Source organism: Tasmannia lanceolata, unplaced genomic scaffold, assembly GCF_043159265.1.
Source record: "Tasmannia lanceolata isolate RefF3 unplaced genomic scaffold, GAP_Taslan_0.1 ptg000015l, whole genome shotgun sequence".
NCBI classification, from domain to species: Eukaryota; Viridiplantae; Streptophyta; class Magnoliopsida; order Canellales; family Winteraceae; genus Tasmannia; species Tasmannia lanceolata.
In genome coordinates, this window is record NW_027518692.1 from 56,642,645 (window position 1) to 56,657,694 (window position 15,050).

The window sequence follows — 15,050 nt, forward strand, 5'->3', positions numbered from 1 at the left end:
ATACCAAACAAGCAAGGGGTGGGCCTCACCCACCCCACTTTTTTCTAACCAGGACAAAGATTTACGGCTAAGGACTGCATAAATTTTTGGTGTATAGTCCATTGCCACATTCATAAATCATAAGTCGTGGTGTATATCTTTTGTTAACTCCAATCATTGAGTCATTGCTCAGTGGTGGGCCCCACTCATTACTCGTTATTCCAGATTTCCAGTGCACCTCAACTCGGTTTTTCCCCTTTCGTCTTTTATTACTCTAGTTTTTAGGGGCTCACCCTGCATGTCCAAGTGTGTTAAAAACTTTAAAATAGATGAGAGGTAATATAAAAACGGCAGTGATAAATTCGCACCACCTGTAGGATAACTCACACCCTTTAAACGGCAAAAAACGTTGAAGTCTGCCAACGTTAAAGAGGTGTGAATTTATCATTGGTCGTTAAAAAGAGAGGGATGTAACAGTAATAATTTTTGAGACGAAAAACTAGTTAATGCAAATCATTGTCAGAAGGAATCTCTCTCATCACTTCAGTCAGCAATGGCAAAGATTTTCTGTCTTTTAATCCCCACTTGGAATTCCAAAAAACGGTGAGTTAAAAACTCAAACAGATTTTTTTTGTTTTTTAGTGGGGTGATTTTATATTTGATGCTTTTTGTGAGGTGGGTGTTTGTTTTTCTCCAATTTTAGCACTATATTTTGAAGAGTATTATGTAGTAACAGCTGAGCTTTTTAAAATTAGGGTTTTTTTGGGTGTCTGGATATGTTATCATTAGGGTTTTCTCATTTATCAATGATTGATTTTTTGTTGTTGTTGTTGAGGTGAAATCTGAAAGGCTTTTGCGATTTTGTTGAGAATTTGAAAATTAACTGTTTTTATTTGGAATATCTGAAGGGATTTTAAATAGGTTTGTTCAAGAGAGTGATGAATTTTTGTTGGTACTTAGGGTTTATGAGCTAGAGTTGAGAAATTGGTGGTAATTTCTGAAATTGTGGGATTTGATGGCGTCGGTATCAATCAATGAAGAGAGTGCTAAAGGGGGAATGTGGGTTTTGGATCAAAAGCTTGATCAGCCCATGGAAGTGGAGGCTGGAAGGCTCAGGAATATGTACAGAGAAAAGGTAAAAAATAAAGAGTACTTTTGCCACTTTTCAATAATTTTGGGACTTTTTCATCGCCTTTTTTTTAAAGTTATGAGAGTTTTCTTTCCACTGTACTTTTGCCACTGTTTAGTTAATAACTTTCTCTTTTTTTTTAATGAAGTTATGCTGGATCAATTGAGTCCTGTTTGATTTGGTGATTATTTGGGCAAAATTTTGAGCTGATTTGTGTTGTTTTCTAAGGTCGAGGACTATTAATTGGTGATTTAGTAACTGTAATTTATCAGTTATTTCTTGGTTTATTAGTTCATACATTTGGCTGAGGCGGCAGAGCGATCTTGACTTGCTTCCAATTCTTAAAGCTTTTCCGGATATTTCTAATGATTATTCTCTTATGATTTCGTGTACCTTAAGTCTTTAGTAACAAAAAGAAAATTTATCCTGGCTTTGTTTTATTAATTACAGTTTGATTGGGGATTAGAGACATGGTTTTTTTTTTGTTTTTTTGGTTGACTACATGTGCTTGTTATGGCTTTCAAGTGTGCTTGAATCTTTTGAAAATTTCCTTTTTCTCGTTAGGATGGCCTGTACAGGAGGAAATTTAGGAGTATGGTTGCATTTGGATGTGGGTTATGAGCTGTCAAAACTATTTTAATGTAGTGATTGAGATGCATTTCTTTACTGATACATTTTGTTGTTCGTGCAGAAGTTCTCATCATTATTACTTTTGCGCCTTGCATTCCAGAGTCTTGGAGTTGTCTACGGAGACCTGGGGACATCTCCCTTATATGTTTTCTACAATACGTTTCCTCAAGGAATAGATGATCCGGAGGATGTTATTGGAGCTCTTTCGTTAATCATATACTCTCTAACTCTTGTTCCGCTCCTCAAATATGTCTTTGTGGTTTGTAGGGCAAATGACAACGGTCAAGGTAAGTGGTGGTAAATTTGAATTTTTTATGGTGATATTGATCCTTTCATCTATTCTCTCTTTATTTGTTTTTGTTGTCAAGGGTAACGGTAAGATTGCTCCATTGTGACCTGGTGGTCACAGGTTCGAGTCATGGAAACAGCCTCTCTGCAAAAGCAGGGGTAAGGCTGCGTACATCTAGCCCTCCCCAGACCCCGCAATGGCGGGAACCTCGTGGCACCGGGCCACCCTTTTTTTGTTGTTGTCGAGGGTCTGCGGGGATGGACTATGAAATATCTTATTCACATGTCAGACTTCAGAGATTCACAAAAGAAAATATATTTTTTGCACAAAAAAAAGAAAAGAAAAAGAAAATGAAAAAGAATAAGATCTAATAAAAATGAATTATGAGGGGCATAAGCTAGTCTGAATGAATTTGAGCATAGGGAGTATAATGCCACAAATTTATTCCATTTTGCTTCATATGTATGAGCTGATGCCAGCTGTTCACTATACGAGGCCTCACATGGCATTTAGTAATAGGTTTGTGTCATGATTAAGCACCATCATCAGTATTTCTTTCTAGTTTAATTGACTTATCTCTATAAAAGCATAAGGTATAGTTGTGGTCTAATCCCAGATTACTTACCAACAAAAACGTAAGGTACAATCGAGTTAGATGTGAAGATTTTGTGTATATGAGCATTGTCTTGAAGGAAACATGTGGTATTTATGTCATTTAGATTTTAGACCACTGTTTAAAAGCGCTCCCTGGGTCGACTCCTTTTTACCTTCGCTTAGTTCTTGTCAGAGTCCGAGTTTTTCCCCAGCAAGTCAATCAAAACTCATTTCACTTGCATGAGTTGATGAAAAATTGACAGCGTCAATCATTGAGATGTTTGTAAGTGTAAAATTGTGCTTCTGCAGTTTATGATTTCTTGATTTCTTGTGTGCTGCATTAGTGATCCGTCACCATCTTAGATTTCATCACCCAATGCTTATTCAAACTGTAATACTCTGCTTCTGTTCTGCTCTTTAAATGGAGTAGGCATTGATGTATGCTTGCTGTTAAGGACTTAAGGTATAAAAGATTAAATAACGCCATCTCCAATGGCTTAAGCTTTTGGAGCAATTGATTGTTTCACGCTTATCAATTTGTTTTTTGCAGGTGGAACATTTGCTCTTTACTCGTTACTTTGTCGACATGCAAAAGTAAAAACTATCCCGAACCAGCACCGGACGGATGAAGAGCTAACAACATACAGCCGTCACAAATTCGACGAGAACTCAATTGCCGCTAAAACCAAGAGATGGTTGGAGGCACAACCATATAGGAAGAATTTGCTTCTTATTCTTGTCCTTGTTGGCACTTGCATGGTGATTGGAGATGGGATTCTTACACCAGCCATATCAGGTCCAGTTCTCTTCACAAATTTTTTTCTCCCATAAGAGTTGTTTTGTTTTTTTTGAAATGGAAATAAGAGTTGTTTTTAATGCGATAAGTTTCTCATCATGTGGTTTTTGGTTGCATCCAAGTCATCTTGATTCAGTTCCTTTGTCTTGAGTCCTTTATTATGCTCGATTGCATCTTTCACTGGTTGTAGAAATTCATTTTGGGTTGAAGAAAGCATCTTTGGTATATGATTCCATTGTTTTGTTCCTTATCATACACTACATGGTCACCCATCGCCTTTATCGCACCTCTTGTCAAAATTTTCCTACGATCTATTGATGCTTGTTATACTGCAAAATCTTGGTACAATTGGGTTACTTGTTTTTTCCAATCCCTTACTATAAAGAATATGCTTTTCTATCTATTTATTTTGTGATTTCAATAAATAGATGGGTTTTGTAGCCAAATGGGATTGCCTCTTCAGAATATATTTTCTATAATGTGAAAGTCCGTGGTTAAACTTTTTCCACAATTTGAGTAATTGATCCAGTACTTTTTGAGCTGATCTTTTTCACTCATGCGGGCCTTTTTTCGGTTATAAGTATGAACAACAAAAGTTGTTCTTAAAACTATTTGGAGATGAGATTCTACACCACCCATATCAGTAGCACTTCATTATACCTTTTTATTTTATTCTGTTTATATCTTAATTGCTTTTATTGGAATTACTTTTCAAAACGCTCACCACCGTTTTTATTGCATGTCTTCTTTGTTCTTTATTGAGGCGAGTCATGCACTCCTTGCATTCATTCAAAGTTCCTCAGCCAACAGTTATTTTTTTCTGCAGTTCTTTCAGCTGCTGGAGGGATAAAGGTAGACCACCCCAAGATGAGCAATGGTACTTCCCTATTTTGAAATTATGCATGGTCATATGTTCTCTATGCACATGTTGGTACTTAAACACTATTAATAAAAGTAGATGACTGAAAGAGTATGACAAAGGGATAATCACCTCTCTCACCTCTAACCCTATTAGTAATGATTAACGAGGAAAAATTATAACGTTTCCCATGATTAGTCAATCAACGATAAAAAGAGGGAAACTTATGAGCGTTTAGGAAAGATAATGAAAAATAAGAAACAGCTGTCAATATATATGATTGGTGGCTGCTACTCAACTCTCCCATACACCTGCTAACCACAATAACTTTGGTAAACAACTAAACATATCAGCCAATCGAAATTCTGACTTCATTTACGAAGTTGTGATTTCCTTGTTTGTAACCTTTTCTTGAACATAATAAATTATCACAATACATCTTATGGGCATTTGGATTTTGGACTGCAACACTTATGTCCCTCAATAATTTCTTTAGTCATGCCATTCAAAAAATAAATAAAAAATGAGTCACATCATTTTTCCTATAATATGGTCCATGGCCGTATATCCCCCCTCGACACTTGACCACTCTGCTACATTTTCTGTGTTTTACTCTTGTAACTTACAAGCTGACCTCTGAAAATTTTGCAATACCTAGTGGTGCAACAAGGACCAGTAGGACCTGGTCCAATTTGCATCACAGAATAATGAGATGCGCATCCCTGGTGGATATCGAAGGAGACAAAGATCCTTTATATCAGTACGTCTCCTCTTATTTATTTTCTGCTGGTTTGGGAAGTTCTTTTCTGTCGACGTTTCTAGTGTTATGAAAGGTTTCATAACACTGCAGTTCTATGCAATCCTGACATTCTTGAGGTCTGAGAATTTCGAGCGCCCTAATTTTTTTGGGTTCTGAAATTGGTGCATACTGAAGTTTCGGAGTGCTTAGGTTCTCTAATTGATGGAATTTCAAGTTAGCAGAACAGATTTCCTGTAAAGTGCCGAGTTTCTTGGGTGAAATTTCAGAATATTGTATGTATTTGCAAATTACAAGCCTATTTGCATAAATTTTTGCAGTGAATTTGGGCAATATCTGGCAAGAATTTAGATGATTGGGAGTAAAAGAGGAGGCCATGGTTGCAGAGAATATTCTTCTACGACTGTAGGGCATGGGTAGGATAAAGGGAGAGGGGGTGTGGAAGAGGGGTTAGGCAAGTTTAGGAGATTGGGTTGGTAGGTGAGAGAAAAGAGAGAAAGTGAATGTGGAGAGTTCATGATCCATATAGCAGAAAGGTATTTTTCTCATTTACAAATACAGTTGGCAATAAAAAAATAAAAATCCTGTTCTGCGAATATTGAAAAGAAAGTACAGATATCAAGTCCCAAACTTTATTGAGGCAATATGCTTTATGTTTAATAAATAACTTACCCAGAAAAATTCACTTCATGCAGAATGCCATAAATTATTTCTTGGAAAGAAATAGACATTTAAAAAAAAAAAAAAAACCTTAAATACATGAAAGGTATTCCTTGCAAATATTACATCCCTTAAATTTTAAAAACCCAAAATGATAGGTAAGTTAAATGATGTCTCTAACATTTGAAAATACCAAATATTTGTTATCAGCAAAGAGCATATGATTTTTTTTTAAATACCAAAAAGAACAATAGGAACAATATTTGTTATCAGCAAATATTTGTTAAATATGTTGATGTGATTAAGGATATGTACGATGGAGCAGTAACTAGTGTCAGAACCAAGGATGGCACGTCTAGTGAGTTTCCAATTACAATAGGACTACACCAAGGATCAGCTCTAAGCCCCTATCTTTTTACGCTAGTTATGGATGAGCTTACGGAGGGTATCCAGGATGAGGTGCCGTGGTGTATGTTATTTACAGATAACATAGTATTAATTGACGAAACCAAAGCAGGAGTAAATGTTAAATTAGAGTTATGGAGAACTACTTTGGTATCTAAAGGTTTTAAACTGAGTAGGACTAAGACAGAATATATGGAATGCAACTTTAGTAATGGAAGGGGGCGGGACGAGGATGTAGTAAATATGACTGGACAGGAGGTACCTAAGAGGGATATCTTTCGATATCTTGGTTCAATTTTACATAAGGAAGGAGAGATTGAAGAGGATGTTAACCATAGAATAAGAGCAGGTTGGTTGAAGTGGAAGCTTGCCTTAGGAGTTCTGTGCAACCGTAAAATCCCTACCAAGTTGAAGGGAAAGTTTTATAAGACAGCTATGAGGCCCAGCCATGCTGTACGGCTCAGAATGTTGGGCCACCAAGAAACAACATGTGCATAAGATGAGTGTAGCGGAGATGCGAATGCTTAGATGGATGTGCGGCCACACAAGGCTAGATAGAATTAGAAATGAAGACATTCGTAAAAAGGTGGGGGTGGCTCCAATTGAAGAGAAGATGAGAGAGCACCGCTTAAGATGGTTTGGACATATCCAACATAGGCCGTTGGATTCTCCGGTGAGAAGAGGCAACTCGTGCCAAATTGATGGAGTAAAAAGAGGTAGGGGCAGACCGAAAACAACTTGGGTAGAAACATTGAGGAAAGACTTGATAGTTAGGAACATAACAGAGAACTTGACCTTGGATAGGATAGAATGGAAGAAAATGATCCACGTAGAAGAACCGAACTAGAACCAGGATTAGAGCTGGGTAGATTCCTTTTACCTTCTTCATGAATTTTTTCTAAAGGATTCATTTAGCCGACCCCAACTAGTTTGGGACAAAGGCTTTGTTGAGTTGAGTTGAGTTGAGGAACAATACAGATAGATGAGCTGCACAAATATGGGTGTTGATCGACCACGGCTGCTTTGGTCACTTGTTGGTCGGCCCTGCTTTACGGCGCAAGAAACTCCTGCTGCACTCTCTTTTTGTACGTATATAATCCTCTTTACAAAATATGTAAAATGCTAAAAAATAATCTGAAATAAATAAATCTGAAATTGTTATGTCACACTTACCAATCATCCATACTAATGATGGCTGGCCTGAAATTGGGTCTCTTTTCCTCTGTAATAAATCTTTCCTTCTTTCTTTCTACCTTTTATTTTGTTCTTTTTATTCTCAAAATAAAATACTGTAATAAAAGAACCATATTGAAGTTGGCCTACTCTGTGATTTGGGAATTGATGATTTCATACAGAATAATATTCACTTTAAGAAAGTCATTGCTAATGGTCTAATTACTATCCCACAACGATTCCTAACAATCTGCTTGTCCAAATACTAGAGCCACATTATTCTCATCAACTATCAATATATGTGATACTGGTTTATTTCCTTATGCTCCTAGATAACAACAAGAACCCCTGGCAGAAGCTCACCCTGTGCAATGTACTGGAACCGGATTTTAACACCAATATACTAACTCAGTGATACCTCTCGGCTGGAGCAGAAAATAAATACTATGAACGTGTCTCAAATTCACAGAAGTTCAGCTGAGAATGAAAGAGTATGATCACTGGTTAATAAAACATTAAAACTCTATAAATTCCATGCTAGATGCCTCTCGGTTGATGGAAAAAATTTCTTAATTAAGCTGACCGACTGATTCTCGGGTCTATCATCAGTGATGGACTGAAAGGTAGATTCAAAAACGTAATCTGGAATTTTGTCTAAGTTGCAACTGAGAATATTGATAAAAACTTTCAGATCCTTGTGGATATGCTGTTAACATCACCAGTGCCATTTAAGTTGGTGAGTAGTCCTGGTTCTTTTAAGCCATACAAGTTACTTGCCAAGGGCAGCCACTATCGGTTGGTGGCATCAATACAGTTATAAAATATAATGGTTTTAGTTTTTTTTTTCCTACAAACATATAATTATTATATACCGTGCGATAAAGTTTGTAAGGCATGAAGAGAACAGAGATTTGCTTCCAACACAAGTTGGTTTTCTTGGACGTAGCTTCACAATATCTTAAATTCTGTGTAATGGTTAAAGTTTTAAAATTTTGAGAGCGCAGATTTTTTTTTTGAAAGGGTAACAACTAACAATTAAATTTATTGAAATCTGTAACCAAATTACATCAAGTAACAGGGACAAGGTGTCCCCGCTCATGTCATTTCAGGCTACAATCTTCCCCAACAGAACAATCTATTCAAAGTACAGACTCCCCTTTGCTCTATCCAGTCACGATGTGTTTGACTTTGAACCGAATCTTAGTCTCGAAGTGCTACAGAATTGCATTGAGGTCGGCAAAGTCCAACCCAATCTGTCCATGTCTGCTGCCCTATCATTTAATCGTCTATTACCTTTTATTCTTTGTTCCATATGCGTGTTTTTCTGATCCTTTTGACAAGCCGGTCTGCAATGTCATTAGCGGATCTTCTCATGTGTGAGAACTTTGGATTTAATAACCGGGATAGATCTCGGATTTCTAAAATAATGTTGGCTAGGTTCCACGGTCGAGGCACCTTGTTGCTTTCCCAAGCCAAAAAATTTGCAGAATCCATTCAATGACCAACAGTTCTGAGTCCTATTTCACATGCCAATTCAAACCCCAAAGGAGGCGCTCGCCTTGGCCTCACTGGCGTCACAATTTCCAACTGGTTCTGAAAAGGAGAAGATCGTATGACCGTTATTGTCCCACAATACTACTCCAATTCCAGTTTTTCCCGGGTTACCTCTAGCACTTCCATCAAAATTAAAATTTATCCATCCATGTGGAGGCCGGTGCCACTTTGGTGTTATTTTCAGTTTAGCCTCTCTTTCCCATATCACCGTCTTCCAATTTCTCAGTATGTCCCCCATGGAGTATGAGGATAGTGTGAAGCTATCGCTACTCCATGATTTAAGTTCAATCTTGACTCCCCGTTCTTTTTTTCTTTTTCTTTAAAAATGGGTTTGTTCCTCTCTCTCTCTCTCTCTCTCTCTCTCCAAATATGCCAAATTACTGCATATGGAACCATTCTCCAAATGGTTCTCCCCATCTTCCCAAACAGGCCACCACTCCAATACAAGATCGTTTTAAGGAGTTGCTATGTTATTCTCAATGTTCCTAATATAATGCTTGGCGTCATCATAATTCTGGAAGCGGTAAGTTTATTCATTAGTATTGGAAAATGTGATTCATAATGTAGTTAACTTTTCTTTGTTTGTTTTTGAAGTTATTAATATTTCAGAGACTAATCACCATTTTATTTTCATTGTTTCAGATGTAGTAGTAGTTGTTGCCGTACTCATACTAGTTGGTTTGTTTAGCATGCAACACTATGGCATAGACAGAGTCGGATGGCTTTTTGCACCAATAGTTCTCCTTTGGTTTCTATTGATTGGAAGCATTGGGGCTCTTAATATATGGAAATATGATAGTGCTGTTCTAAAAGCTTTCTCTCCAGTTTATATTTATCGTTATTTCAGACGGGGAGGGAAAGATAGTTGGAACTCCCTTGGTGGGATCATGCTTAGCATCACAGGTTAGCAAATTTTTAAAACTTGGTTGTTTTCCTTTAGGGACCATCGGAATTTTGATCATTTACAGACAGGAAATATCATAGGATTTTGATCAGTGCTATTGTTGTTGCAGGAACAGAAGCACTCTTTGCTGACCTGTCGCATTTTCCTGTATCAGCTGTTCAGGTAAACTGTTTGTGATTTAAGTCAATGTTTGAAATTTCGGGGCTGACACCGAAAGTACATGAACCTGAAATTTTGCAGAATTTCCGAAATTTCCACCAAATCTTGTAAAATACGAAATTATTTTCCGAAAATTTTCACCTTGGATTTAGTTAAGCACTTATAATTGATGTCAAGATAACTTTCTTTTTCCTCTTAATTTTTTTCTCCTTTTGCAGATAGCTTTCACTGTAGTCGTGTTCCCTTGCCTACTTTTGGCATACACAGGACAGGCAGCTTATCTTATGGACAACCCAGGGCATGTGCATGATGCTTTCTATCGCTCTATCCCAGGTTGGTTGGTTTTTTTTTTTTTTTTATGACATAGGGTAACCCCTCCCCATTTTAGAGCGGGTCTAATCCCTATCCCAGGTTGGTTTGTGTCCTGCTGTTTCTTTACTTACAAAAATAGGATCTCTCTCTTATGAGTGGTTGCCATGCCTTTATTGTAGAGGGTATATACTGGCCAATGTTTATCATTGCAACAGTTGCTGCCGCTGTTGCTAGCCAGGCCACCATATCAGCAACTTTTTCAATAATCGAGCAAGCACTTGCACTTGGCTGTTTTCCACGTGTAAAGGTTGTTCATACATCAAAGAAGTTCCTTGGTCAGATATACATACCAGACATTAATTGGGTTCTTATGATCCTTTGCATTAGCGTTACTGCTGGATTCAGGAATACCAGTCAGATTGGGAATGCTTATGGTAAGCTTTTCCAAGCATTATCACATTCCATTTTCTTGTTTGATATTGATTTTTTGTTTGGGCTCACATTTTCTAGTCCGTCGGACCAAATAAGTTATCTGGTCTGTCGAATAGAAATAGAGCGGGGCCCACGTTGTTGGGTGATCCAAAACATTCATGTGATGGGCCTTGACATAGATAGGGTGTGCCCAAAAAATCATCTCCATAGGATCATCCTAAGCCTTGATTTGTGGAGGTTCAAAATGGACAGATTTGTGGAGGTTTAAAATCTGTCCATTTTAAACCCGACAACATGAGCCCCACTGTGTTTCTGGTCGTCGGACTAGATAATTTATCTAGTCCGACAGACTAGAAGCATTTTCCCCTTTTTTGTGTTTTTGTGTTTCCTCATTCTGCAACAAATTAATGATCCTAGACTGGAAACTATTGTTGTAGATCCAGTAATTACATGATGCAGCTAAGCTAGCATATAGTGGTCTTATCCTTTATCACATGATATTAGGCATGCCATAGTCATTATTCGTTGATGTTTCTGAGTGATATTAAGCTCGTCATAGTCATTATTCTTTGATGTTTTTTACCATTCTCTAACTTAATGAATCTTGTTTTTAGTATTATATTTTTCCATGGCCTCTTTATACATCTATAACTTAAATTGTTTGGGGTATTATCATGATGTTATTGTTGCAAATGATTATTTCAACATTATTATAATAAATTGAATTTATCGGCGATGATTATCACTTTGGGATCAATATATAGGTTGTCAATGGAAAAGTAGGTTTTATCAAAATTGTTACCAGAGAGGGGGGTTGCTCCTTGAGGTGGAACTTTGAAGATGATTAGTTTGTCCCTTTTGGAGTTACTCATTTTGTTGGAGGGTTATGTTTTTTTAATGATCTTTTTTTTTTTGTAATAAAGCAAAAACATGACCTATGAGGTCACAACAGTCAAACCAACAAAGGAAAAAATAACAAGGAAACCACAAATATAAAAGGGAAAAAGAGACCAGATAGCCCTAGAGAAGGAGATGGTTGAAATCTCATACTTTCGCTGGTCAACCCCGGCACGAGTGAGCAAGTCTGACTCGTCATTGTTCAACCGATAAACATGTTGAAAAACTGTGGATGGATCCTCAATGGTGTCAAGAATCTCCTCGATGGCATCGACAAATCTCCATGGGTTAGTCTCTTACCCATCGAATATCATTATGGGAGTCACCCTCAGCAATCAATACGTCCAATAAAGATTTGCAACTGTAAGAATCCCGCTCAACAAGACCTGAACCTTTGACTCAATGGAATCTGTCTCACCTAAAGGGTCAGAAAAACCACACCTCACCTAATTCTCAGGGTTCCTTAGGAGATCGCCAACTCCTGTCAGACCTGGATTCCCAAAGCTTGACTCATCAAAGTTCAAGCTTTAGAAAATTGAGAGGAGAGGATTCCATCTGGGAAGAGGATGCTCCTTGTTGTAGCTGCTCAAGCGGATCTCCTTCCAAGACCTAAAGAAAGAGATCATCTGAGTATTCCACTAAAGATGGGAAGAGCTTCCGCCCACCTGGCAACAATGTTGGATGCTACAAACCCTCTTACATTACGCCTTAAAAAACCTTCTATTTCTTCCTTCCCGTGCTAGACAAAGCGTACCAGAAAGAAACAAGCTCCACAGGATTCTCCCTCTTTCGGGTCATCGACCGAAGATCCAAGACTCAAAGAAATCAGCCATATTTCCTGGGAGAACCCAACTCACCTTGAACAACTCAAAAATAAAATTCGCTGATGAAGCCGCAATGCACAAAGATGCGATCAACATGCTCACCATCAATTAAGCACAAAGCACAGTGATTAACAATGATTCTCTTGCAGCTTTTAAGGGGGTCCACACTGAGGATATCATCCAAAAAGGTAGACCATTAGAAAGCATTAAGCCTATACGGAACATAAGAGTTCCAAGCCCTACAAGCCGCCGACTTACCCTCCTTGGAGGCGGGTTATGTTTCGGTGGAAATCCAGTAAAACTTTGGATACGTATGGACGCAATTACAAATACTACACATTCTTTTCTTCGTTTCCTTTTTCTTGCAAATGATAAACAACATTCAAGTACACTGAAAGATGTGATAATTCTGACTTTCTAATGTGGGATTTCCTTGATGTCATCAAACAGGAACGGCAGTTGTGATAGTTATGCTAGTGACAACATTCTTGATGATCCTAATCATGCTGCTAGTGTGGCGCAGCCATTGGATTCTCGTCCTTATCTTTACTGGATTATCATTAGTCGTGGAGCTCACTTACTTCTCAGCCGTTCTTTTGAAGGTAAATCAAGGTGGTTGGGTACCCCTTGTGATTGCAGCAGTTTTTCTCATCATCATGTACGTATGGCATTACGGAACAGTTAAGCGGTATGAGTTTGAGATGCATAGCAAGGTCTCGATGGCATGGATATTGGGTCTCGGCCCTAGTCTGGGGTTGGTCCGTGTCCCTGGAATTGGCCTCGTGTATACGGAATTAGCAAGTGGGGTTCCTCATATTTTCTCTCACTTCATAACCAATCTCCCTGCCATCCATTCCGTTGTCGTCTTTGTCTGTGTAAAATACCTCCCCGTCTACACTGTTCCACTAGAAGAAAGGTTTCTAGTAAAAAGGATTGGACCCAAGAACTTCCACATGTTCCGATGTGTCGCTAGATATGGATACAAAGACCTTCACAAGAAAGATGACAATTTCGAGAAAATGCTCTTTGATAACCTCTTGGTGTTTGTTAGATTAGAGGCAATGATGGAGGGCTGTTCTGATTCAGATGAATATAGCATATATGGGCAGCAAACTGAGAAATCGGCCGATCTTTTGCTTACAGAAAATGGAAACACCATATCTTCTTCCACAATGGAACTGACACAGTCATCGTGCGACTCCATTGTGCCCGTGAGATCTCCTTTGCGGGCAAACAGTTTGGTGAGGTCATCAGGGCAGACGAGTAGTCAGACAGAGGTGGACGAATGTGAGTACATAAATCGCTGTAGAGATGCTGGGGTCGTTCACATACTCGGGAATACTGTCGTGAGAGCGAGAAGGGATTCTAGATTTGTTAAAAGGATTGCGGTCGACTATATATATGCGTTTCTTAGGAGGATTTGCAGGGAGAACAGTGTCATTTTCAATGTTCCCCATGAGAGTCTCTTGAATGTTGGTCAGATTTTCTATGTATAATTTGCTTAGATCAAGTAAGTTCCATACCCCTTTTCATAATTTCTGTTGATATTTTCTGTTTATCCCTCTTCTCATTCTTCTTGTTGTAGTAGTAGCAGCAGCATCAGCAATTCGAATCTTTGTTTTTTTGTGTGTAAAGAGTCAACTGTGTATTAGATTTCACCATATTCAGTTTCACCGAATACATGCAGATTAGATAGATTTGGACAAGGGAAGTAATATTCTCCTCTCTCTTTCCCAGCATTTCTGTCCCCATTTGTTTGTCTTTTTTCCTTGTAAATGTAGCATGTGGATGAGATGATTGGGACTGTTCATATCTAAGATTGACGGCCTAGATTGTATAGGAATGTATGGGCTCATATTGATTGACATAAGGTCTCATATTGACCAGTAGATCCCAACCGTTCTATGGGGGGTGTTTGGATCGAGGGAAAAAATTTCAATGGAAAATAATATTCCCTGGAATAAAATCCATGGTCCCCTGTAGGTTTGCAATCTTCCTTGACAACAGAGAAAGTTTTCAATTTTGGAAAAACAAATCCATAAAAAATTGGTTTACCAAATGCGGGAAATTCATTTTCCATGGAAAAAATTTATATAGATCAAGAGAGCACCTCAAAATGTTTGACATTAGCATGCCTTGATCGGGCAGACTGATTCCCATTTTGTATATTTTTTCAATAATACACAGAGATGGATATGTTTATTTGGCTGTCGACACCATTGTTTCATGATTTGTTATTTTTTCCATTGCTACACCATGAAAAAAATATTGGAAACAGTTATATTCTTCTAAATTATATCTGAAAAGTTTCCAAATTGAATACCTTTTTCTAAGTTCTCCAATGATTCACAAGGGTGCGGCCTCATTGTAATAATACCCCCATAGCGGGTCCCACCCTAGGTTGATCTGAACCCTTCATAGTGGAAGGGGACTCTTCAAATCTAACCGTGGTGGTGGCCCATGGTGTCTTGCTCCGGAGATTGATGAGATTCGGGATCTAGTGCAACTATTACAACCGACCTTACAACATAAAAGGCGTTGGGCAAACTCTTTGGCTGATCGTTTAGGGAGATAAGGGGTGGTCCTTCAGGATAATATTGTTGATACTTTTGGTTTATGAGACATCTTGTCCCTCTTTCCGGTATCATATTTTCTTGGAATATATTGTTACCGTAACCTTTCAAAAAAAAATCTGAA

The 15,050-nt window shown here is 38.1% G+C and overlaps 1 protein-coding gene across 4 annotated transcripts; it reads left to right on the forward strand.

Moving 5' to 3' along the window:
• The first annotated feature begins 429 nt into the window (after window positions 1-429).
• Window positions 430-14,092, forward strand: LOC143892585 (putative potassium transporter 11). Of its 4 annotated transcripts, none has more exons than XM_077397309.1 (10): window positions 430-582; window positions 940-1,114; window positions 1,800-2,025; window positions 3,172-3,417; window positions 4,244-4,294; window positions 9,468-9,728; window positions 9,839-9,891; window positions 10,107-10,221; window positions 10,380-10,634; window positions 12,804-14,092. In XM_077397309.1, exons 2-10 carry the CDS (start codon window positions 995-997, stop codon window positions 13,847-13,849), a joined length of 2,373 nt encoding a protein of 790 aa, XP_077253424.1. In that variant the 5' UTR covers window positions 430-582; window positions 940-994; the 3' UTR covers window positions 13,850-14,092. The 4 variants fall into 4 exon arrangements, with proteins under 4 accessions (XP_077253424.1, XP_077253425.1, XP_077253423.1 ...); XM_077397310.1 differs by lacking the exon at window positions 430-582 and adding an exon at window positions 600-654; XM_077397311.1 differs by lacking the exon at window positions 430-582 and adding an exon at window positions 796-814.
• The last annotated feature ends 958 nt before the right edge of the window (window positions 14,093-15,050 follow it).